Here is a 26689-nt window from a genome sequence, read left to right on the forward strand (position 1 = left end):
AGACACACAACCAAACTACTGCCACATCTCTGACACACGACAAAACTACTGCCACATCTCTGACACACAACCAATCTACTGCCACATCTCAGAGACACAACCAATCTACTGCCACATCTCAGAGACACGTCCAAACTACTGCCACGTTTCAGACACACGTCCAAACTACTGCCACACCTCAGACACACGACCAAACTACTGCCACATCTCAGACACACGACCAAACTACTGCCACACCTCAGACACACGACCAATCTACTGCCACATCTCAGACACACAACCAATCTACTGCCACATCTCAGAGACACGTCCAAACTACTGCCACGTTTCAGACACACGTCCAAACTACTGCCACACCTCAGACACACGACCAAACTACTGCCACATCTCAGACACACGACCAAACTACTGCCACACCTCAGACACATGACCAAACTACTGCCACATCTCAGACACACGTCCAAACTACTGCCACATCTCAGACACACGTCCAAACTACTGCCACATCTCAGACACACGTCCAAACTGCTGCCACATCTCAGACACACGACCAAACTACTGCCACGTCTCAGACACACAACCAAACTACTGCCACGTCTCAGACACACGTCCAAACTACTGCCACACCTCAGACACACGTCCAAACTACTGCCACATCTCAGACACACGACCAAACTACTGCCACGTCTCAGACACACGTCCAAACTACTGCCACATCTCAGACACACGTCCAAACTACTGCCACATCTCTGACACACGTCCCTCAGACCCACGGCCCTCAGACCCCTTCAGACCCACGGCCCTCAGACCCCCTCAGACCCACGGCCCTCAGACCCCCTCAGACCCACGGCCCTAACCCAAAAATAGGTCAAATTGCTGCTATATCCGACATTTCTGAAAGCTGTAGGTCCCGCTCAGCCAAAACACCAGCAATTTTTCGTTAAATCGCTCTCTGTGGAAAAAATAACTTTTTTCCCGCTGCTGTTCCAATAGACTAGCCACTGGTTGGTTCTAGCCTAGTCCTGGTGTAATTCTGGTTCAGACCTGGTTAGGTTTCAAACAGCAATGTTGGTAATGAATTTTGTTTGATATTTTGCAGTATCTTATTGTATTAACTCTCTTCATTGAAAGTGTTGGATATTTGGTGTGTGTTGTGCAGATTTGTCTTTTCTTTTATTCTGTTGAACAGCCCTGGCCCACATGATCTGCTTTTAGCTTACATACTTTGTTTAGGCCTTTTCTATTTACAGTTTAAATTTAACATTGCAGTTTAAAGGGACCATTATGAACTGCACTTAAACTTGAATATTTTTTTGCAAAATTGACTGTGGCACTATGGAAATCAGCATTTGTCACACCATCGTTCAAAAGAGGTGATGCAACAACTAAACAGCCAAAGGCCAATTTCACACACTGCACATGTGAAAGAATGTTTCCTCTGAACACAAAGAGTTATGACTGCAGCGCTGAAGGTGATCAATGACCTCTCCACAGCTCTAGACGATGAACAACCTTGTTACAGAGGTCAACATTGTGCCTCGTCATTACAGAGGTCAACATTGTGCCTCGTCATTACAGAGGTCAACATTGTGCCTCGCCATTACAGAGGTCAACATTGTGCCTCGTCATTACAGAGGTCAACATTGTGCCTCGTCATTACAGAGGTCATCATTGTGCCTCGTCATTACAGAGGTCAACATTGTGCCTCGTCATTACAGAGGTCAACATTGTGCCTCGTCATTACAGAGGTCAACATTGTGCCTCGTCATTACAGAGGTCAACATTGTGCCTCGTCATTACAGAGGTCAACATTGTGCCTCGCCATTACAGAGGTCAACATTTTGCCTCGCCAATACAGAGGTCAACATTGTGCCTCGTCATAAAAGAGGTCAACATTGTGCCTCGCCATTACAGAGGTCAACATTGTGCCTCGTCATTACAGAGGTCAACATTGAGCCTCGCCATTACAGAGGTCAACATTGTGCCTCGCCATTACAGAGGTCAACATTGTGCCTCGTCATTACAGAGGTCAACATTGTGCCTCGTCATTACAGAGGTCAACATTGTGCCTCGCCATTACAGAGGTCAACATTGTACCACGCCATTACAAAAGTCAACATTGAGCCTCGTCATTACAGAGGTCAACATTGTGCCTCGCCATTACAGAGGTCAACATTGTGCCTCGCCATTACAGAGGTCAACATTGAGCCTCACGCCATTACAGAGGTCAACATTGTGCCTCGCCATTACAGAGGTCAACATTGTGCCTCGTCATTACAGAGGTCAACATTGTGCCTCGTCATTACAGAGGTCAACATTGTGCCTCGTCATTACAGAGGTCAACATTGTGCCTCGTCATTACAGAGGTCAACATTGTGCCTCGCCATTACAGAGGTCAACATTGTGCCTCGTCATTACAGAGGTCAACATTGTGCCTCGTCAATACAGAGGTCAACATTGTGCCTCGTCAATACAGAGGTCAACATTGTGCCTCGTCATTACAGAGGTCAACATTGTGCCTCGTCATTACAGAGGTCAACATTGTGCCTCGTCATTACAGAGGTCATCATTGTGCCTCGTCATTTCAGAGGTCAACATTGTGCCTCGTCATTACAGAGGTCAACATTGTGCCTCGTCATTACAGAGGTCATCATTGTGCCTCGTCATTACAGAGGTCAACATTGTGCCTCGTCATTACAGAGGTCAACATTGTGCCTCGTCATTACAGAGGGCAACATTGTGCCTCGTCATTACAGAGGTCAACATTGTGCCTCGTCATTACAGAGGTCAACATTGTGCCTCGCCATTAGAGAGGTCAACATTGTGCCTCGCCATTACAGAGGTCAACATTGTGCCTCATTAATACAGAGGTCAACATTGTGCCTCGTCATTACAGAGGTCAACATTGTGCCTCGTCATTACAGAGGTCAACATTGTGCCTCGTCATTACAGAGGTCAACATTGTCATTACAGAGGTCAACATTGTGCCTCGTCATTACAGAGGTCAACATTGTGCCTCGTCATTACAGAGGTCAACATTGTGCCTCGTCATTACAGAGGTCAACATTGTGCCTCGTCATTACAGAGGTCAACATTGTGCCTCGCCATTACAAACCCTTTGCTAGTGTCGTTACATTGCACAAAGGATATAAAATATATAATATGAATATTTCTTACAATTAGACTTTTCTCTAAATGCAAATAGAACTAAGCTAATGTTATTCACAAAGAGTCACTTTTCAAGGGAATGAAATTGAAAAAGTTAAACTATAAATATGGTATTTTAATTGATGACCTCACCTTCAAAGCACAATTAAGAAATTAAAACTGAAAATCTGCAAACTATTCTTCTCTTTTAATTCAAAAAATGAGCTAGTTACTTTTCTTAGATTACGGTGACTTTATTTATATGAATGCCCCAACCCGAGTGTCCAAATTGAGAACTACATTTCTGCTGTAGGGAAAAGAGGTGAATACTTTTGCACACTGCACTTTTCAGTTTTATTATTTGTATTTTTCTGTAAATTATGTATAATTTTCCTTCCACTTCACAATTGTGTGCCACTTTGTGTTGCTCTTTCACGAAAAAATGCCAATACATTTGATTTAATTTTGTGTTCCGGACGTGACGTGAAAAGTTCCACTTTTACCCGGGATCTTTGTGTTTTCTTTTCTTTGTCTCCCTCAACAAAAGCTCTGGAAACTGAAAGAACTGGTTCATACAGGTCACTTCCAATCTATGTTGCATATTTGTGCCATGTTATGAATGATCTGTGCTCATGGCCAGGACTCATAATCTCAATGGGACTTTCCTGAAATAAATAAATCTGAAATAGAAATAAAAAAACAGTAGTAACCACTAGAGGGCGCTCCAGGATATCATACACCATAACGTATTAAATCGGCCAAGTTGTGTGCTATACATGCACAATTAAATACAAATACATATTTCAAAAGCAAGCCATAAAATGTGTTTGTGTTTTTTTAAAGTTCAATGCTCTGCTCAAGAGAAAGGGATTCTAAGTCTGGATTTACACAGTTAAGTAACAAACAAAAAAGTATTTTGAAAGACATTGCATATTCAAAGACTATTTGTATTTATTATGATTTATTGGATGTTAAAAATAAAAATCTATTCACATATCGGTAATTCAAATGTGAAGATAATTCAGAGTCTTTTTGTGAATCGCTCAGGGGGATTCAGTTTAATGTGGTCAGAGGTATGAGGTCAAGGGTCACAGGTCTGTGGTCAAGGGTATGAGGTCAAGGGTCAGAGGTCTGGGGTCAAGGGTATGAGGTCAAGGGTCAGAGGTCTGGGGTCAAGGGTATGGGGTCAGGGGTCTGGGGAAACGTGGCCTAACTCTCACCTTGCTGGTGGCCGTTGCCATGGCGCCAGGAACCACAGCAGTATTGGTCACCTGCACAGATAGGTACTTGTTGTGAATGAGAGGCCACGCCCCCTCCACTTTGCAGGTCTGGAAGTGGTCTCCAAAGGTGCGCAGGTGAGGGTCCCCGAAGAAGCCGCAGTGGGCGTAGTTGGGGGCCGGGGCTCCGCGGGGCAGGCCGTGTTCATATTGACAAGTCTCAGGTCCGTCTGAGTGCTCCTGAGTGTCAGGCGGGGGTGGAGGAGGGGGCGGGGCCTGAGGGCTCCTGGTGGGGCCCTCTTTGGAGCAGTTGTGCTGCATCATGAGGTCCTCAATACCGTGCTGCGCAGAGTGGTAGGCCAGGTCTCCTCGACAGGTGCGCGCAGTGCGCCGCACACAGCTGTTGTACGCTCGCAGAGCCACACAGAACTCCTCCTCTGGCCCCGAGTGACCCGTCGACGCCCAGAAGTCTGAATTACACTTGAGGATCTTACACTGCAGGCTCACTGCAACGACAACACACAAACACATTCTGTTACTGAGCAGCACACACACACACACACACGTCCTCTTAGTCCATAGTCCTTTTAGTCCTTTACATCTGTCCATCATTGAACATTTCTATGCATTCTTGGGAGCTCTTTTGTTGCCGTTTGTGAAAATTGGTATTAATATTATGCAGTTGTTGAAAAGGGAGTGCTGCAGGGCCGAACGGAAAAGGCGCAAGTCATAGCTCCAGGTTCAAAAAGAGATTTACAGAGAGAAGCTGAACATGTACAACCTCATTTTATGTAGAACTAGGGAAAGATATTTCTCTGAAATAATTGGAAGCTGCAGTAACAACTGGCGTGTCTCAGGCAGCTCAGCTGCCGTTAGAACTCATTTCCACTTCCAAGTGTAATGAGTTTGCATTATTCTTTAATTTGAACAGATATTGACAGCTAAAAACTAATGACAATCTTCCATAATACCCTACAGACAGAGGCTTTTCCCGTGTCAGTGTTCAGATGTCATTTGCCTCAAACCTGACTGAAAAACATCAAATCAGTTGTTTATTAAGAGGAAATCCATGAGCTGTTGGTGAACAACCTTTTCGAGATGGGTCGGTAAAACTTTCACCAATAGAAAATGAGGCTTGGGCTTGTCAGTCCAACTCACATCGTTCCTAGTGTAACTGACTCATTTGCATAAACACCTGACGTGTTCTCCAGCACCGCCGTCCTTAGCGATTTCTTCAGACATATCTTCCTATCAGCGAGCACAACGTTTGTTACAATGGCAAACAAGAATCCACAACCAGTTAGCCACAAAATAAAAGGAGGGGAAGAGGAGCAAAGCCAAACTAGAAAATTTGCAATGGCTGAAGCCATTGCTAGAGTGTCTGCGTCTCTCCCTCTCCCCCTCTCTTCCCCCTCTCTTCCCCCTCCCTCCCCCTCCCCCTCCCTCTCTCTCTCTCTCTCTCTCTCTCTCCCTCTCCCTCTCTCTCTCTCCCTCTCTCTCTCTCTCTCTCTCTCTCGCTCTCTCACTCGCTCGACTGGCTCCGTCACAAAATTCTAAAGAATAAAGTCTAAAGAATTCCGCAGACACTCATAATGCCCAAATTCATTTAAATGAGGAAAAAGTACGAATACTTTTGAAAATTCTGCAAAAAGTACAAGTTGTTCAAATGTCAAAAGTAATAGCACATGTACTACTGCGAAAGCGATCATAATGAGGTATAACTTGTTGAAATCGGTTAAAGCGTTAAGGAGTTGAAACTGGCTAAATGGAGTACTAATACTTTTGCAAATTCTGTAAAAAGTACAAGCTTTTCAAATGTCAAAAGTAATAGCACACTGCGAAAGCGGAGTTGAAACTGGCTAAATGGAAAATCATGGAAAATATAATAATAATAACTAGAATTTGCAATGGCTGAAGCCATTGCGAGTGTCTGCATTCTTGCAAAAAGTGTGTAATAGTACAACATGTGGGTAAGTACTAATTTGTTGAAGTGTGAAGTTGTTTGAAGTAGTTTAATTGTGTAAAATTGCTAAATTTGTGTAAAAGTACTTTTTTGTGTAAAAGTACTTTTTGTGTAAAAGTACTTTTTGTGTAAAAGTACTTTTTAGTGTAAAAATACTTTTTTGTGTAAAAGTACTGCATGTGTGTAAGAGTACTACATGTGTGTAGGAGTACTATGTGTGCAAATATTAATTTGTTGAAGTGTGACGTGGTTTAGTAGTAGTTTAATTGTGTAAAATTGCTGAATTTGTGTAAAAAGTACTTTTGTGTGTAAAAGTACTGCATGTGTGTAAAAGTACTACATATTTGTAAAAGTACTACATGTGTGTAAGTACTAATTTGTTCAATTCTGAATGTGTTGAAAGTGTTTTGAAGTGTGGAAGGGTTAAATTTGTTGAAAAACTGAATTGTGTTCAATGCCCCATTCATTTCAATGGAATAAAGTACTTTTGAAAATACTGCAAAAAGTGCAAGTAGTACAAATGTCAAAAGTAATAGCAATAATGAGACAGTGAAAACGATCGTACTGAGGTATAACTTGTTGAAATCGGTGAAAGTGTTAAGGAGTTGAAACGCGCCGAAGGTCGGAAAGTGTAAAAATACTGATACTTTTGCAAATACTGCAAAAAGTACAGCTTGTTTAAATGTCAAAAGTAATAGCACACGTAATACTGTGAAAGCGATCGTAATGACGTATAACTTGTTAAATACAAATTTGTTGAAGTGTGAAGTTGTTTGAAGTTGTTTAATTGTGTAAAATTGCCGAATTTGTGTAAAAGCACTTTTTGTGTAAAAGCATTTTTGTGTAAAATTACTTTTTGTGTAAAAGCATTTTTTGTGTTAAAGTACTTTTTTGTGTAAAAGCACTTTTTGTGTTAAAAGTTTTTTTGTGTTAAAAGTTTTTTTTGTGTTAAAAGTATTTTTTGTGTTAAAAGTACTTTTTGTGTTAAAAGCATTTTTTGTGTTAAAAGTATTTTTTGTGTTAAAAGTTTTTTGTGTTAAAAGTATTTTTTGTGTTAAAAGTATTTTTTGTGTTAAAAGTATTTTTGGTGTAAAAGTATTTTTTTATGTAAAAGTACTTTTTTGTGTAAAAGTACTGCATGTGTGTAAAAGTACTACATGTGTGTACAAGTACTACATGTGTTTAAATACTAATGTGTTGAATTCTGAATGTGTTGAAAGTGTTTGGAAGTGTGGAAGGGTTAATATTTGTTGAAAACATGAATTGTGTTCAAATGCCACATTTATTACAATGGGTTAAAGTACTTTTGTAAATACTGTAAAAAGTACAAGTAGTACAAATGTCAAAAGTAATAGTGTCCACTAGATGGCGGCATAAGAAAACAAATGCACTGATGGGAGCAGAGGTGCCACAGGGACAGGGACTTGGGTGTGTTCGAAACATGTGCTCTGCCTGCCACATTTAAAGTGTCCACTAGATGGCGGCATAAGAAAATAAATGCACTGATGGGAGCAGAGGTGCCACAGGGACTTGGGTGCGTTGATTGAAGATGGGGAGCAGGTGCGAGGGATGTCCTGGGAATCCCCTGTCCTTAGGATTCTCCTTCTCGGCCAGGAAAAACTAAAAAAAACCTCCATGGGAAAAAGTAGACAGGCCGGACGGTTGGTTGAGCTGGGTAAGTAGGTGGTAAAAGTACTTTTTTGTGTAAAAGTATTTTTTGTGTTAAAAGTACTTTTTGTGTTAAAAGTATTTTTTGTGTTAAAAGTATTTTTTGTGTTAAAAGTTTTTTTTTGTGTTAAAAGTTTTTTTTTGTGTTAAAAGTATTTTTTTGTGTTAAAAGTATTTTTTGTGTTAAAAGTACTTTTTGTGTTAAAAGTTTTTTGTGTTAAAAGTTTTTTTGTGTTAAAAGTTTTTTTTGTGTTAAAAGTATTTTTTGTGTTAAAAGTACTTTTTGTGTTAAAAGTACTTTTTGTGTAAAAGTATTTTTTGTGATAAAAGTATTTTTTGTGTTAAAAGTATTTTTGGTGTAAAAGTATTTTTTTTATGTAAAAGTACTTTTTTGTGTAAAAGTACTGCATGTGTGTAAAAGTACTACATGTGTGTACAAGTACTACATGTGTTTAAATACTAATGTGTTGAATTCTGAATGTGTTGGAAGTGTGGAAGGGTTCATATTTGTTGAAAACATGACTTGTGTTCAATGCCACATTTATTACAATGAGTACTTTTGTAAATACTGTAAAAAGTACAGGTAGTACAAATGTCAAAAGTAATAGCAATAAGGACACAGTGAACACGATCATAATGAGGTATCACTTGTTGAAATCGGTGAAAGCGTTAGGGAGTTGAAACTTACCGAAGGTGGAAAAGTGTCAAAATACTTATACTTTTGTAAATACTGCAAAAAGTACAAGTATTACAAATGTCAAAAGTAATAGCACACGTAAGACTGTGAAAGCGATCGTAATGAGGTATCACTTGTTGAAATCGGTGAAAGCGTCAAGGAGTTGAAACTTACCGAAGGTGGAAAAGTGTCAAAATACTTATACTTTTGTAAATACTGCAAAAAGTACAAGTATTACAAATGTCAAAAGTAATAGCAGTAATGAGACAGTGAAAGCGATCGTAATGAGGTATCACTTGTTGAAATCGGTGAAAGCGTTAAGGAGTTGAAACGCGCCAAAGGTTTTGGACGTGAAAGGGTTAAATATTATACTTTTACAAATACTGCGAAAAGTGCAAGTAGTACAAATGTCAAAAGTAATAGCAATAAGGACACAGTGAACACGATCATAATGAGGTATCACTTGTTGAAATCGGTGAAAGCGTTAGGGAGTTGAAACGCGCCGAAGGTCAGGAAAAAACTGGAAAATATAATAATAATAATAACTAGATTTTGCAATGGCTGAAGCCATTGCTTGAGTGTCTGCATTCTTGCTGAAAGTGTACATGTGTGTAAGTACAAATTTGTTGAAGTGTGAAGTTGTTGAAGTTATTTAATTGTGTGAAATTGCCGAATTTGTGTAAAAGTACTTTTTTGTGTAAAAGTACTTTTTTGTGTAAAAGTACTTTTTGTGTTAAAAGTATTTTTTGTGTTAAAAGTACTTTTTGTGTTAAAAGTACTTTTTGTGTTAAAAGTACTTTTTGTGTTAAAAGTACTTTTTGTGTTAAAAGTTTTTTGTGTTAAAAGTATTTTTGTGTTAAAAGTACTTTTTGTGTTAAAAGTACTTTTTGTGTTAAAAGTATTTTTTGTGTTAAAAGTATTTTTTGTGTTAAAAGTACTTTTTGTGTTAAAAGTACTTTTTGTGTTAAAAGTATTTTTTGTGTTAAAAGTATTTTTTGTGTTAAAAGTATTTTTTGTGTTAAAAGTATTTTTGGGGTTAAAAGTATTTTTTGTGTCAAAAGTACTTTTTGTGTCAAAAGTATTTTTTGTGTTAAAAGTATTTTTGTGTTAAAAGTATTTTTTGTGTTAAAAGTATTTTTTGTGTTAAAAGTATTTTTTGTGTTAAAAGTACTTTTTGTGTTAAAAGTACTTTTTGTGTTAAAAGCATTTTTAAATACTAAAGTACTACATGTGTGTACAAGTACTACATGTGTTTAAATACTAATGTGTTGAATTCTGAATGTGTTGAAAGTGTTTGGAAGTGTGGAAGGGTTAATATTTGTTGAAAACATGAATTGTGTTCAATGCCACATTTATTACAATGGGTTAAAGTACTTTTGTAAATACTGTAAAAAGTACAAGTAGTACAAATGTCAAAAGTAATAGCACACGTAAGACTGTGAAAGCGATCGTAATGAGGTATCACTTGTTGAAATCGGTGAAAGCGCCAAGGAGTTGAAACTTACCGAAGGTGGAGAAGTGTCAAAATACTTATACTTTTGTAAATACTGCAAAAAGTACAAGTATTACAAATGTCAAAAGTAATAGCAGTAATGAGACAGTGAAAGCGATCGTAATGAGGTATCACTTGTTGAAATCGGTGAAAGCGTTAAGGAGTTGAAACGCGCCAAAGGTTTTGACTGGAAAGGGTTAAATATTATACTTTTGCAAATACTGCAAAAAGTACAAGTAGTACCAATGTCAAAAGTAATAGCACACGTAATACTGCGAAAGCGATCGTAATAAGGTATAACTTGTTGAAATCGGTTAAAGCGTTAAGGAGTTGAAACGCGCCGAATGGAAAATATAACTAGATTTTGCAATGGCTGAAGCCATTGCTTGAGTGTCTGCATTCTTGCTGAAAGTGTACATGTGTGTAAGTACAAATTTGTTGAAGTGTGAAGTTGTTTGACGTTGTTTAATTGTGTTAAAGGTATTTTTTGTGTTAAAAGTTTTTTTTGTGTTAAAAGTACTTTTTGTGTTAAAAGTATTTTTTGTGTTAAAAGTATTTTTTGTGTTAAAAGTACTTTTTGTGTTAAAAGTACTTTTTCTGTTAAAAGTATTTTTTGTGTTAAAAGTGTTTTTTGTGTTAAAAGTATTTTTTGTGTTAAAAGTATTTTTTGTGTTAAAAGTATTTTTTGTGTTAAGTTTTTTTTGTGTTAAAAGTATTTTTTGTGTTAAGTATTTTTTGTGTTAAAAGTATTTTTTGTGTTAAAAGTATTTTTTGTGTTAAAAGTATTTTTTGTGTTAAAAGTACTTTTTGTGTTAAAAGTACTTTTTCTGTTAAAAGTATTTGTGTTAAAAGTATTTTTTGTGTTAAAAGTATTAAAAGTATTTTTTGTGTTAAAAGTATTTTTTGTGTTAAAAGTACTTTTTGTGTTAAAAGTATTTTTTGTGTTAAAAGTATTTTTGTGTTAAAAGTATTTTTTGTGTTAAAAGTGCTTTTTTGTAAAAGTACTTTTTTGTGTAAAAGTACTTTTTGTGTTAAAAGTATTTTTTGTGTTAAAAGTACTTTTTGTGTTAAAAGTATTTTTTGTGTTAAAAGTACTTTTTGTGTTAAAAGTACTTTTTGTGTTAAAAGTATTTTTTGTGTTAAAAGTATTTTTTGTGTTAAAAGTATTTTTTGTGTTAAAAGTACTTTTTGTGTTAAAAGTACTTTTTGTGTTAAAAGCATTTTTAAATACTAAAGTACTACATGTGTGTACAAGTACTACATGTGTTTAAATACTAATGTGTTGAATTCTGAATGTGTTGAAAGTGTTTGGAAGTGTGGAAGGGTTAATATTTGTTGAAAACATGAATTGTGTTCAATGCCACATTTATTACAATGGGTTAAAGTACTTTTGTAAATACTGTAAAAAGTACAGGTAGTACAAATGTCAAAAGTAATAGCACACGTAAGACTGTGAAAGCGATCGTAATGAGGTATCACTTGTTGAAATCGGTGAAAGCGTCAAGGAGTTGAAACTTACCGAAGGTGGAGAAGTGTCAAAATACTTATACTTTTGTAAATACTGCAAAAAGTACAAGTATTACAAATGTCAAAAGTAATAGCAGTAATGAGACAGTGAAAGCGATCGTAATGAGGTATCACTTGTTGAAATCGGTGAAAGCGTTAAGGAGTTGAAACGCGCCAAAGGTTTTGACTGGAAAGGGTTAAATATTATACTTTTGCAAATACTGCAAAAAGTACAAGTAGTACCAATGTCAAAAGTAATAGCACACGTAATACTGCGAAAGCGATCGTAATAAGGTATAACTTGTTGAAATCGGTTAAAGCGTTAAGGAGTTGAAACGCGCCGAATGGAAAATATAACTAGATTTTGCAATGGCTGAAGCCATTGCTTGAGTGTCTGCATTCTTGCTGAAAGTGTACATGTGTGTAAGTACAAATTTGTTGAAGTGTGAAGTTGTTTGACGTTGTTTAATTGTGTTAAAGGTATTTTTTGTGTTAAAAGTTTTTTTTGTGTTAAAAGTACTTTTTGTGTTAAAAGTATTTTTTGTGTTAAAAGTATTTTTTGTGTTAAAAGTACTTTTTGTGTTAAAAGTACTTTTTCTGTTAAAAGTATTTTTTGTGTTAAAAGTGTTTTTTGTGTTAAAAGTATTTTTTGTGTTAAAAGTATTTTTTGTGTTAAAAGTATTTTTTGTGTTAAGTTTTTTTTGTGTTAAAAGTATTTTTTGTGTTAAGTATTTTTTGTGTTAAAAGTATTTTTTGTGTTAAAAGTATTTTTTGTGTTAAAAGTATTTTTTGTGTTAAAAGTACTTTTTGTGTTAAAAGTACTTTTTCTGTTAAAAGTATTTGTGTTAAAAGTATTTTTTGTGTTAAAAGTATTTTTTGTGTTAAAAGTATTTTTTGTGTTAAAAGTATTTTTTGTGTTAAAAGTACTTTTTGTGTTAAAAGTATTTTTTGTGTTAAAAGTATTTTTTGTGTTAAAAGTATTTTTTGTGTTAAAAGTGCTTTTTTGTAAAAGTACTTTTTTGTGTTAAAAGTACTTTTTGTGTTAAAAGTATTTTTTGTGTTAAAAGTACTTTTTGTGTTAAAAGTACTTTTTGTGTTAAAAGTATTTTTTGTGTTAAAAGTATTTTTTGTGTTAAAAGTATTTTTTGTGTTAAAAGTACTTTTTGTGTTAAAAGTACTTTTTGTGTTAAAAGCATTTTTAAATACTACAGTACTAAAGTACTACATGTGTGTACAAGTACTACATGTGTTTAAATACTAATGTGTTGAATTCTGAATGTGTTGAAAGTGTTTGGAAGTGTGGAAGGGTTAATATTTGTTGAAAACATGAATTGTGTTCAATGCCACATTTATTACAATGGGTTAAAGTACTTTTGTAAATACTGTAAAAAGTACAGGTAGTACAAATGTCAAAAGTAATAGCACACGTAAGACTGTGAAAGCGATCGTAATGAGGTATCACTTGTTGAAATCGGTGAAAGCGTCAAGGAGTTGAAACGTGCCAAAGGTTTTGACTGGAAAGGGTTAAATATTATACTTTTGCAAATACTGCAAAAAGTACAAGTAGTACCAATGTCAAAAGTAATAGCACACGTAATACTGCGAAAGCGATCGTAATAAGGTATAACTTGTTGAAATCGGTTAAAGCGTTAAGGAGTTGAAACGCGCCGAATGGAAAATATAACTTGAGTGTCTGCATTCTTGCTGAAAGTGTACATGTGTGTAAGTACAAATTTGTTGAAGTGTGAAGTTGTTTGAAGTTGTTTAATTGTGTTAAAGGTATTTTTTGTGTTAAAAGTTTTTTTTGTGTTAAAAAGTACTTTTTGTGTTAAAAGTAGTTTTTGTGTTAAAAGTACTTTTTGTGTCAAAAGTACTTTTTGTGTTAAAAGTATTTGTGTTAAAAGTATTTTTTGTGTTAAAAGTATTTTTTGTGTTAAAAGTATTTTTTGTGTTAAAAGTACTTTTTGTGTTAAAAGAATTTTTTGTGTTAAAAGTATTTTTTGTGTTAAAAGTATTTTTTGTGTTAAAAGTGCTTTTTTGTAAAAGTACTTTTTTGTGTAAAAGTACTTTTTGTGTTAAAAGTATTTTTTGTGTTAAAAGTACTTTTTGTGTTAAAAGTATTTTTTGTGTTAAAAGTACTTTTTGTGTTAAAAGTATTTTTTGTGTTAAAAGTATTTTTTGTGTTAAAAGTATTTTTTGTGTTAAAAGTACTTTTTGTGTTAAAAGTATTTTTTGTGTTAAAAGTATTTTTTGTGTTAAAAGTACTTTTTGTGTTAAAAGTACTTTTTGTGTTAAAAGCATTTTTAAATACTACAGTACTAAAGTACTACATGTGTGTACAAGTACTACATGTGTTTAAATACTAATGTGTTGAATTCTGAATGTGTTGAAAGTGTTTGGAAGTGTGGAAGGGTTAATATTTGTTGAAAACATGAATTGTGTTCAATGCCACATTTATTACAATGGGTTAAAGTACTTTTGTAAATACTGTAAAAAGTACAGGTAGTACAAATGTCAAAAGTAATAGCACACGTAAGACTGTGAAAGCGATCGTAATGAGGTATCACTTGTTGAAATCGGTGAAAGCGTCAAGGAGTTGAAACGTGCCAAAGGTTTTGACTGGAAAGGGTTAAATATTATACTTTTGCAAATACTGCAAAAAGTACAAGTAGTACCAATGTCAAAAGTAATAGCACACGTAATACTGCGAAAGCGATCGTAATAAGGTATAACTTGTTGAAATCGGTTAAAGCGTTAAGGAGTTGAAACGCGCCGAATGGAAAATATAACTTGAGTGTCTGCATTCTTGCTGAAAGTGTACATGTGTGTAAGTACAAATTTGTTGAAGTGTGAAGTTGTTTGAAGTTGTTTAATTGTGTTAAAGGTATTTTTTGTGTTAAAAGTACTTTTTGTGTTAAAAGTAGTTTTTGTGTTAAAAGTATTTTTTGTGTTAAAAGTACTTTTTGTGTTAAAAGTACTTTTTCTGTTAAAAGTATTTTTTGTGTTAAAAGTATTTTTTGTGTTAAAAGTATTTTTTGTGTTAAAAGTATTTTTTGTGTTAAAAGTTTTTTTTTGTGTTAAAAGTATTTTTTGTGTTAAGTATTTTTTGTGTTAAAAGTATTTTTTGTGTTAAAAGTACTTTTTGTGTTAAAAGTACTTTTTGTGTTAAAAGTACTTTTTGTGTTAAAAGTACTTTTTGTGTTAAAAGTATTTTTTGTGTTAAAAGTATTTTTTGTGTTAAAAGTACTTTATGTGTTAAAAGTACTTTTTGTGTTAAAAGTATTTTTTGTGTTAAAAGTACTTTTTGTGTTAAAAGTATTTTTTGTGTTAAAAGTATTTTTTGTGTTAAAAGTATTTTTTGTGTTAAAAGTATTTTTTGTGTTAAAAGTATTTTTTGTGTTAAAAGTATTTTTTGTGTTAAAAGTACTTTTTCTGTTAAAAGTATTTTTTGTGTTAAGTTTTTTTTGTGTTAAAAGTACTTTTTGTGTTAAAAGTATTTTTTGTGTTAAAAGTATTTTTTGTGTTAAAAGTACTTTTTGTGTTAAAAGTACTTTTTCTGTTAAAAGTTTTTTTTGTGTTAAAAGTATTTTTTGTGTTAAAAGTATTTTTTGTGTTAAAAGTAATTTTTGTGTTAAAAGTACTTTTTGTGTTAAAAGTATTTTTTGTGTTAAAAGTATTTTTTGTGTTAAAAGTATTTTTTGTGTTAAAAGTATTTTTTGTGTTAAAAGTACTTTTTGTGTTAAAAGTGCTTTTTTTGTAAAAGTATTTTTTGTGTTAAAAGTATTTTTTGTGTTAAAAGTACTTTTTGTGTTAAAAGTATTTTTGGTGTAAAAAGTATTTTTTTTATGTAAAAGTACTTTTTTTGTAAAAGTACTGCATGTGTGTACAAGTACTACATGTGTGTACAAGTACTACATGTGTTTAAATACTAATGTGTTGAATTCTGAATGTGTTGAAAGTGTTTGGAAGTGTGGAAGGGTTAGTATTTGTTGAAAACATGAATTGTGTTCAATGCCACATTTATTACAATGGGTTAAAGTACTTTTGTAAATACTGTAAAAAGTACAGGTAGTACAAATGTCAAAAGTAATAGCACACGTAAGACTGTGAAAGCGATCGTAATGAGGTATCACTTGTTGAAATCGGTGAAAGCGTCAAGGAGTTGAAACGCGCCAAAGGTTTTGACTGGAAAGGGTTAAATATTATACTTTTGCAAATACTGCAAAAAGTACAAGTAGTACCAATGTCAAAAGTAATAGCACACGTAATACTGCGAAAGCGATCGTAATAAGGTATAACTTGTTGAAATCGGTTAAAGCGTTAAGGAGTTGAAACGCGCCGAATGGAAAATATAACTTGAGTGTCTGCATTCTTGCTGAAAGTGTACATGTGTGTAAGTACAAATTTGTTGAAGTGTGAAGTTGTTTGAAGTTGTTTAATTGTGTTAAAGGTATTTTTTGTGTTAAAAGTATTTTTTGTGTTAAAAGTATTTTTTGTGTTAAAAGTACTTTTTGTGTTAAAAGTACTTTTTCTGTTAAAAGTATTTGTGTTAAAAGTATTTTTTGTGTTAAAAGTATTTTTTGTGTTAAAAGTATTTTTTGTGTTAAAAGTACTTTTTGTGTTAAAAGTATTTTTTGTGTTAAAAGTATTTTTTGTGTTAAAAGTATTTTTTGTGTTAAAAGTGCTTTTTTGTAAAAGTACTTTTTTGTGTAAAAGTACTTTTTGTGTTAAAAGTACTTTTTGTGTTAAAAGTACTTTTTGTGTTAAAAGCATTTTTAAATACTACAGTACTAAAGTACTACATGTGTGTACAAGTACTACATGTGTTTAAATACTAATGTGTTGAATTCTGAATGTGTTGAAAGTGTTTGGAAGTGTGGAAGGGTTAATATTTGTTGAAAACATGAATTGTGTTCAATGCCACATTTATTACAATGGGTTAAAGTACTTTTGTAAATACTGTAAAAAGTACAGGTAGTACAAATGTCAAAAGTAATAGCACACGTAAGACTGTGAAAGCGATCGTAATGAGGTATCACTTGTTGAAATCGGTGAAAGCGTCAAGGAGTTGAAACGTGCCAAAGGTTTTGACTGGAAAGGGTTAAATATTATACTTTTGCAAATACTGCAAAAAGTACAAGTAGTACCAATGTCAAAAGTAATAGCACACGTAATACTGCGAAAGCGATCGTAATAAGGTATAACTTGTTGAAATCGGTTAAAGCGTTAAGGAGTTGAAACGCGCCGAATGGAAAATATAACTTGAGTGTCTGCATTCTTGCTGAAAGTGTACATGTGTGTAAGTACAAATTTGTTGAAGTGTGAAGTTGTTTGAAGTTGTTTAATTGTGTTAAAGGTATTTTTTGTGTTAAAAGTTTTTTTTGTGTTAAAAGTACTTTTTGTGTTAAAAGTAGTTTTTGTGTTAAAAGTACTTTTTGTGTCAAAAGTACTTTTTGTGTTAAAAGTATTTGTGTTAAAAGTATTTTTTGTGTTAAAAGTATTTTTTGTGTTAAAAGTATTTTTTGTGTTAAAAGTATTTTTTGTGTTAAAAGTACTTTTTGTGTTAAAAGTATTTTTTGTGTTAAAAGTATTTTTTGTGTTAAAAGTATTTTTTGTGTTAAAAGTGCTTTTTTGTAAAAGTACTTTTTTGTGTAAAAGTACTTTTTGTGTTAAAAGTATTTTTTGTGTTAAAAGTACTTTTTGTGTTAAAAGTATTTTTTGTGTTAAAAGTACTTTTTGTGTTAAAAGTATTTTTTGTGTTAAAAGTATTTTTTGTGTTAAAAGTACTTTTTGTGTTAAAAGTATTTTTTGTGTTAAAAGTATTTTTTGTGTTAAAAGTACTTTTTGTGTTAAAAGTACTTTTTGTGTTAAAAGCATTTTTAAATACTACAGTACTAAAGTACTACATGTGTGTACAAGTACTACATGTGTTTAAATACTAATGTGTTGAATTCTGAATGTGTTGAAAGTGTTTGGAAGTGTGGAAGGGTTAATATTTGTTGAAAACATGAATTGTGTTCAATGCCACATTTATTACAATGGGTTAAAGTACTTTTGTAAATACTGTAAAAAGTACAGGTAGTACAAATGTCAAAAGTAATAGCACACGTAAGACAGTGAAAGCGATCGTAATGAGGTATCACTTGTTGAAATCGGTGAAAGCGTTAAGGAGTTGAAACGCGCCAAAGGTTTTGACTGGAAAGGGTTAAATATTATACTTTTGCAAATACTGCAAAAAGTACAAGTAGTACCAATGTCAAAAGTAATAGCACACGTAATACTGCGAAAGCGATCGTAATAAGGTATAACTTGTTGAAATCGGTTAAAGCGTTAAGGAGTTGAAACGCGCCGAATGGAAAATATAACTTGAGTGTCTGCATTCTTGCTGAAAGTGTACATGTGTGTAAGTACAAATTTGTTGAAGTGTGAAGTTGTTTGAAGTTGTTTAATTGTGTTAAAGGTATTTTTTGTGTTAAAAGTATTTTTTGTGTTAAAAGTATTTTTTGTGTTAAAAGTACTTTTTGTGTTAAAAGTACTTTTTCTGTTAAAAGTATTTGTGTTAAAAGTATTTTTTGTGTTAAAAGTATTTTTTGTGTTAAAAGTATTTTTTGTGTTAAAAGTATTTTTTGTGTTAAAAGTACTTTTTGTGTTAAAAGTATTTTTTGTGTTAAAAGTATTTTTTGTGTTAAAAGTATTTTTTGTGTTAAAAGTGCTTTTTTGTAAAAGTACTTTTTGTGTAAAAGTACTTTTTGTGTTAAAAGTACTTTTTGTGTTAAAAGTACTTTTTGTGTTAAAAGCATTTTTAAATACTACAGTACTAAAGTACTACATGTGTGTACAAGTACTACATGTGTTTAAATACTAATGTGTTGAATTCTGAATGTGTTGAAAGTGTTTGGAAGTGTGGAAGGGTTAATATTTGTTGAAAACATGAATTGTGTTCAATGCCACATTTATTACAATGGGTTAAAGTACTTTTGTAAATACTGTAAAAAGTACAGGTAGTACAAATGTCAAAAGTAATAGCACACGTAAGACTGTGAAAGCGATCGTAATGAGGTATCACTTGTTGAAATCGGTGAAAGCGTCAAGGAGTTGAAACGTGCCAAAGGTTTTGACTGGAAAGGGTTAAATATTATACTTTTGCAAATACTGCAAAAAGTACAAGTAGTACCAATGTCAAAAGTAATAGCACACGTAATACTGCGAAAGCGATCGTAATAAGGTATAACTTGTTGAAATCGGTTAAAGCGTTAAGGAGTTGAAACGCGCCGAATGGAAAATATAACTTGAGTGTCTGCATTCTTGCTGAAAGTGTACATGTGTGTAAGTACAAATTTGTTGAAGTGTGAAGTTGTTTGAAGTTGTTTAATTGTGTTAAAGGTATTTTTTGTGTTAAAAGTTTTTTTTGTGTTAAAAGTACTTTTTGTGTTAAAAGTAGTTTTTGTGTTAAAAGTACTTTTTGTGTCAAAAGTACTTTTTGTGTTAAAAGTATTTGTGTTAAAAGTATTTTTTGTGTTAAAAGTATTTTTTGTGTTAAAAGTATTTTTTGTGTTAAAAGTATTTTTTGTGTTAAAAGTACTTTTTGTGTTAAAAGTATTTTTTGTGTTAAAAGTATTTTTTGTGTTAAAAGTATTTTTTGTGTTAAAAGTGCTTTTTTGTAAAAGTACTTTTTTGTGTAAAAGTACTTTTTGTGTTAAAAGTATTTTTTGTGTTAAAAGTACTTTTTGTGTTAAAAGTATTTTTTGTGTTAAAAGTACTTTTTGTGTTAAAAGTATTTTTTGTGTTAAAAGTATTTTTTGTGTTAAAAGTACTTTTTGTGTTAAAAGTATTTTTTGTGTTAAAAGTATTTTTTGTGTTAAAAGTACTTTTTGTGTTAAAAGTACTTTTTGTGTTAAAAGCATTTTTAAATACTACAGTACTAAAGTACTACATGTGTGTACAAGTACTACATGTGTTTAAATACTAATGTGTTGAATTCTGAATGTGTTGAAAGTGTTTGGAAGTGTGGAAGGGTTAATATTTGTTGAAAACATGAATTGTGTTCAATGCCACATTTATTACAATGGGTTAAAGTACTTTTGTAAATACTGTAAAAAGTACAGGTAGTACAAATGTCAAAAGTAATAGCACACGTAAGACAGTGAAAGCGATCGTAATGAGGTATCACTTGTTGAAATCGGTGAAAGCGTTAAGGAGTTGAAACGCGCCAAAGGTTTTGACTGGAAAGGGTTAAATATTATACTTTTGCAAATACTGCAAAAAGTACAAGTAGTACCAATGTCAAAAGTAATAGCACACGTAATACTGCGAAAGCGATCGTAATAAGGTATAACTTGTTGAAATCGGTTAAAGCGTTAAGGAGTTGAAACGCGCCGAATGGAAAATATAACTAGATTTTGCAATGGCTGAAGCCATTGCTTGAGTGTCTGCATTCTTGCTGAAAGTGTACATGTGTGTAAGTACAAATTTGTTGAAGTGTGAAGTTGTTTGAAGTTGTTTAATTGTGTTAAAGGTATTTTTTGTGTTAAAAGTTTTTTTTGTGTTAAAAGTACTTTTTGTGTTAAAAGTATTTTTTGTGTTAAAAGTATTTTTTGTGTTAAAAGTATTTTTTGTGTTAAAAGTATTTTTTGTGTTAAAAGTACTTTTTGTGTTAAAAGTATTTTTTGTGTTAAAAGTATTTTTGGTGTAAAAGTATTTTTTTTAATGTAAAAGTACTTTTTTGTGTAAAAGTACTGCATGTGTGTAAAAGTACTACATGTGTGTACAAGTACTACATGTGTTTAAATACTAATGTGTTGAATTCTGAATGTGTTGAAAGTGTTTGGAAGTGTGGAAGGGTTAATATTTGTTGAAAACATGAATTGTGTTCAATGCCACATTTATTACAATGGGTTAAAGTACTTTTGTAAATACTGTAAAAAGTACAAGTAGTACAAATGTCAAAAGTAATAGCACACGTAAGACTGTGAAAGCGATCGTAATGAGGTATCACTTGTTGAAATCGGTGAAAGTGTGAAGGAGTTGAAACTTACCGAAGGTGGAAAAGTGTCAAAATACTGATACTTTTGCAAATACTGCAAAAAGTACAAGTAGTACAAATGTCAAAAGTAATAGCACACGTAAGACTGTGAAAGCGATCGTAATGAGGTATCACTTGTTTAAATCGGTGAAAGCGTTAAGGAGTTGAAACGTGCCAAAGGTTTTGGACTGGAAAGGGTTAAAATAGTATACTTTTACAAATACTGCAAAAAGTGCAAGTAGTACAAATGTCAAAAGTAATAGCAATAATGACACAGTGAACACGATCATAATGATGTATCACTTGTTGAGATCGATGAAAGCGTTAAGGAGTTGAAACGCACCAAAGGTCAGGAAAAAACTGGAAAATATAATAATAATAAAAAACACTAGAACATATAGTGCCTGCGTGACATCGCGCAGACACTCAACTAAAGGGATTCTGGGAGATTCTTTCCTGTGATGGCACTGAAGCTGACGAAGGGTGCAAAAACAGGTCTTTAAATTTCTACCGGACAGATACGTTTTATTTTTCATTTGAAAGCTTGAGTGCGTTTTTTAATTACACAAGCGTAATGTTCTTTTAAGTAGAAAGATGCAGTGACAGCAGCATCACGCCGTTCACAAGAAAACAGGATTCTGAGCTTGTTGGCCTGGAAACATCAGATTTCTGGGGGTCACATATATTCTGCCTCTCCTTGAACCGACACCTTAACGTGGTGGAGGGGTTTGAGTGCCCGAATGATCCCGGGAGCTATGTTGTCGGGGGCTTCAAGCCCCTGGTAGGGTCTCCCAAGCCAAACAGGTCCTAGGTGATGGGTCAGACAAAGATCGGTTCAGAAGCCCTTTATAAGAACAAGGCCGTTTACGTCGCCCGAATCGGCGTCACCAGGGCCCCATCCTGGAGCCAGGCCTGGGATGGGTGCTTGATGGCGAGCGCCTGGTGGCCGGGTCTTACCCCACGGGGCCCGGCCGGGCATAGCCCGAAAGATCGACGTGGGGCTGCCCTCCCGTGGGCCCACCACCCGCAGGAGGATCCATACGGGGCCGGTGCAGAGAGATCTGGGGGCCTCGGTGACCAGATCTCCAGACACAGAGACTAACTCTGGGGACATGGAATGTCACCTCGCTGGGGGGAAAGAACCTGAGCTTGTGCGGGAGGTTGAGCGATATTGATATAGTCGGCCTCACCTCCACGCACAGTTTGGGCTCTGGAACCCATCTCCTCGAGAGGGGCTGGATGCTCCACTTCTCTGTTGTTGCCCGCGGGGAGAGGTGGCGGGCTGGTGTGGGCTTGCTTATAGCCCCTCAGCTCAGCCGCCACGTGTTGGAGTTTACCCCAGTGAACGAGAGGGTCGCGTCCCTCCGCCTTCGGGTGGGGGACAGGTTTCTCACTGTTGTGGCGGCCTACGGGCCAAACAGCAGTGCAGAGTACCCGGCCTTCTTGGAGTCCTTGGGAGGGGTACTGGACAGTGCACCGACCGGGGACTCTTTCTACTGGGGGACTTCAACGCCCACGTGGGCAATGACAGTGACACCTGGAGAGGGGTGATCGGGAAGAACGGCTTCCCCGATCTGAACCCGAGCGGTGTTCAGTTATTGGACTTCTGTGCTAGCCACGGATTGTCCATAACAAACACCATGTTCAAGCACAAGGGCGTCCATCAGTGCACATGGCACCAGGACACCCTAGGCCGGAGGTCTAGGGTGTCCTAGACCTAGACCTAGACCTAGACCTAGACCTCCGGCCGCGTGTCTTGGACACTCGGGTGAAGAGAGGGGCAGAGTTGTCAACCGATCACCACCTGATGGTGAGTTGGATCCGCTGGCGGAGGAGGAAGCCGGACAGACTTGGCAAACGCAAACGCATTGTGAGGGTCTGTTGGGAACGTCTTGTGGAGAGCTCTGTCAGTAGTGTATTCAACTCGCACCTCCGGGGGAGCTTCTCCCATGTCCCGGGGGAGGTTGGGGACATTGAGTCCGAGTGGACCAAGTTCTCCGCCTCCATTTTTGATGCGGCTGCTCGGAGCTGTGGTCGCAAGGTCTCCGGTGCCTGTCGTGGCGGCAACCCCCGAACCCGGTGGCGGACACCGGAAGTAAGGGATGCCGTCAGACTGAAGAAGGAGGCCACTTTGGCTTGTAGGTCTCCTGAGGTCATCGACAGGTATAGGCAGGCCAAGCGAGCCGCGGCTCGTGCTGTCGCAGAGGCAAAAACCCGGGCCTGGGAGGAGTTCGGGGAGGCCATGGAGGAGGACTATCGGTCGGCCCCAAAGAAATTGGAAAACCGTCCGGCGCCTCAGGAGGGGGAAGCAGTGCCTCACCAACACCGTTTACGGTGCGGGTGGAGCCCTGTTGACCTCGACTGGGGATGTCATCGGACGGTGGAAGGAATACTTTGAGGACCTCCTTAATCCCTCAGTCATGTCTTCCGAAGAGGAAGTAGAGACCGGGGACTCGGAGGCTGGCTCATCCATCACCCAAGCTGAAGTCACTGAGGTTGTTCACAAACTCCTCGGTGGCAGGGCTCCAGGGGTGGATGAGATCCGCCCTGAGTACCTAAAGTATCTGGATGTTGTAGGACTGTCTTGGTTGACACGTCTCTGCAACATCGTGTGGCGGTCTGGGACCATGCCTCTGGACTGGCAGACCGGGGTGGTGGTCCCTCTGTTCAAGAAGGGGGACCGGAGGGTGTGTTCCAACTACAGAGGGATCACACTCCTCAGCCTCCCGGGTAAGGTCTATTCCAAGGTACTGGAGAGGAGAATCCGACCGATAGTAGAACCTCGGATTCAGGAGGAGCAGAGTGGTTTTCGTCCTGGTCGTGGAACACTGGACCAGCTCTATACCCTACATCGGGTGCTCGAGGGTTCATGGGAGTTTGCCCAACCAGTCCACATGTGCTTTGTGGATCTGGAGAAGGCTTTCGACCGTGTCCCTCGGGGTGTCCTTTGGGGGGTGCTCCGGGAGTACGGGGTCCGGGGCCCTTTGCTCAGGGCTGTCCGGTCCCTGTATGACCGGAGCAGGAGCTGTGTTCGCATTGCCGGCAGTAAGTCAGACCTGTTCCCAGTGCATGTTGGACTCCGCCAGGGCTGCCCTTTGTCACCGGTTCTGTTCATAATTTTTATGGACAGAATTTCTAGGCGCAGTCAGGGGTTGGAGGTTGTCCGGTTTGGGGACCACAGGATTCCATCTCTGCTGTTTGCAGACGATGTCCTGATGGCTCCATCAAACCCGGACCTGCAACATGCACTGGGACGGTTTGCAGTCGAGTGTGAAGCGGCTGGGATGGGGGGAGCTCGGAGTAGAGCCACTGCTCCTCCACGTCGAGAGGAGCCAGCTGAGGTGGCTCGGGCATCTGTTCCGGATGCCTCCTGGGCGCCTCCCTCGGGACGTGTTTCAGGCATGTCCCACCGGGAAGAGGCCCCGGGGAAGACCCAGGACACGCTGGAGAGACTGTCTCTCGGCTGGCCTGGGAACGCCTCGGGATCCCCCCGGAGGAGTTGGAGGAAGTGTCTGGGGAGAAGGAAGTCTGGGAGTTCCTGCTCAGACTGCTGCCCCCGCGACCAGGCCCCGGATAAAGCGGAAGAAGATGGATGGATGGATGGATGGATGGACATATATTCTGGGGTCACACTTGTAATACTCCTGATGCCATTGAGTTGATTGTATTGATCTAACTGAAGATAGCTCAGAATATTTTTTATCTCTCTGGTTGAAAACAACAAATTTACACAAGAACCATAGGAAGGGTAAAAAAGGGTAAAAAGAATACCAAAGGGTTCATGCTGGAAACAGACATCGAACCCAAAACCAAGAAAAACCTGATGTCATCAGTCCCTTCAAATTAACCTTGTGACCACAACCTGAACTCACATGCCCCACGCTGGTGGGGCATGTGAGTTCTCTGTGTTTTGTATCCCTTCATGTTTTTTACCTTCAAAAGTTACCAAAAGAGTCATAGTGAAAGAGAACCCATGTCTCAGTTTTCTCCTCCTGAGCTCCTCACAGATGTGGCGGAACTTTTACCGATGTTGACGAACCTCGTATGGAATATCTGGAGTAAAGAAGACGCGCTTGCCTTTGTACTGGACGTCTCCTTTAACCCTTGCAGCCTTCAAGACACGTTCCTTCACACGATTGTTAAGAAACCTCATTATCACGCCTCGTGGTTAATCAGCTGCTGGTCTTGGTTTGCCCAGTCAATGTGCTCTTTTGATTGTGATGGGAGGGACCTCAACTCCTGAGCCATCAAGGAGCTCAGGAATAATCTACAAAAATCTTTCTGTATTCTTTCCTTCTTCTCCTTCTTCTACGCCCACAAGCCTGCGAGCTAGCTAGCTTGCGATGCGGGCTGTTTTCCAATGGGACCGTGGGCCGTCAGCTTTGTTTGCTTTGCCCCCGTAGTGTTAACGGACTTGTGTCTTCCTTGTTTACGCATCCCTTGTTCTTCCTCTTTGGGATTAAGTTAATTTTAAAGCCAAGATTTGCAGCCGTGGTGAGATGTGCGTCAGCTCAAAGCCGTTGAATGTCGGGACCCCTTCTGTTCAATGTCCACATGCTGCCGTTAGGTCAGTTAATGGGCAGCCAACATGTCCAAACCAATTTATGCAGACAACACTCAGATCTACGGTATGTTTCACACACTCACAACGCACTCGCAACGCACACATACACAATGCACACAGAACACTCACATAATACACGCACACCCCACACCCCACACACAATGCACACAACGCTCACATAATGCACGAACACCGCACACACACAACACTCACACACAATGTACATGAAGCTTGTGTCCATACGAGTTTGCTTCAGTGAACACAAAGAGCAGTTATTCACAAGTTTTACCTGAGGGACAGAGCGACAGGAACACAACCAGCAGCCCGCACACGTCCAGCACAGACAGTCTCCCTCTCCTGCCCATCCCTGTCCATCCAGCTCGGGCTTCGGGCACTGCTCCAGACACTCCGCGGGCTCCAGGCTCCCTGCTCACAGAAGGTACACATTAGACCAAGCGACCGCGACATGTCCAAGGTACCGTCCGCTCATTCATCGCTGTTTTTAGTAGAGGTTTTCCATGCTTGGCGGAAGTTTGGCAGAAGTAGCCAGCGAAAGAAAAGACAGTCACTGTGTCGAGTGTCCGAGAGCAAGAGAGACTCATTAAAGCCGCAAGCGGCATCCAACGGCCCTCGCGGGCCGCCATCCTTCCGACTCTGCGCTTTCGACTTGATAAAGATGGCGCCCTTATTGTGTGTTGAATTAAAAAAGAACTTGACAGACGGCGACACATTGGACATGGCCAATCCAGTGCAAATCAACACAAGTGTCAGTCAAATTTGCTGCGCCGCCGCACAGAGACCGTAGCACTTAGAATATGAATATGGATAACTTTTGATGCCCCGTTTGTGTAGATGATATTTCCCAAAGTAAAGCTTGATCGGGCTATTGCCCACGGAGGAGTTTGTTAAAGTGTGAAGCGTAAATGTGAACATTTCATAGATTTAGCGTTCTTCCCATTTGTGACATATTTGCGGGTCCGCCACACAGAGACTGTAGCACTTAGAATCAAAATATGGATAAGTTTTGATGCCCCGCTTATGTATATGATATTCCCCAAATATGAACTTGATCGGGCAATCGCCCTAGGAGGAGTTCATTAAAGTGTGAAGCGTAAAAATGTGGTGATTTGAGCAATTCTGCGATTTTCCCATAAGGATAACATGGGATGTTTCTGTCATCGCTACGGTTACGCCGTACAAAATATGACTTTGGCTCTCATACCTTTATGATCAGGATGGCAAATTAGAATTTTGTTCAAAATATCATGTCATTTAGAAAAGCTATATTGTTTATAGGCCACTCTGAAGGCCAAATAGTCAGAATTCTGGGAAACGTTTGCGGCTCCGTCGCACAGAGACCGTAAATGTTATCCTTAAAATTTGGATAACTTTAGATGCCCCACTTGTCTAGAGGACGTACACCGATTTTGAGGT

General features: G+C 37.2%; 1 protein-coding gene across 2 annotated transcripts in view; it reads right to left on the minus strand.

Annotated features, from left to right (window-relative positions):
* The window catches only part of rgma (repulsive guidance molecule BMP co-receptor a), a 129528-nt gene that overhangs the window by 71722 nt on the left and 31117 nt on the right, over positions 1–26689 (minus strand). Inside the window, exons 2-3 of one of the 2 annotated variants that reach the window (XM_072435811.1) lie at positions 25545–25681; positions 4368–4870 (exon numbers count right to left, since the gene is read on the minus strand). In XM_072435811.1, coding sequence (XP_072291912.1) covers positions 4368–4870; positions 25545–25681 — 640 coding nt within the window. The remainder of the gene's footprint in view (positions 1–4367; positions 4871–25544; positions 25682–26689) is intronic. The other variant, XM_072435812.1, reaches the window with a different exon arrangement.

Source organism: Eucyclogobius newberryi, unplaced genomic scaffold, assembly GCF_026437365.1.
Source record: "Eucyclogobius newberryi isolate DKJ021-1_F unplaced genomic scaffold, fEucNew1.0.hap1 SCAF_7, whole genome shotgun sequence".
Lineage (NCBI taxonomy): Eukaryota > Metazoa > Chordata > Actinopteri > Gobiiformes > Gobiidae > Eucyclogobius > Eucyclogobius newberryi.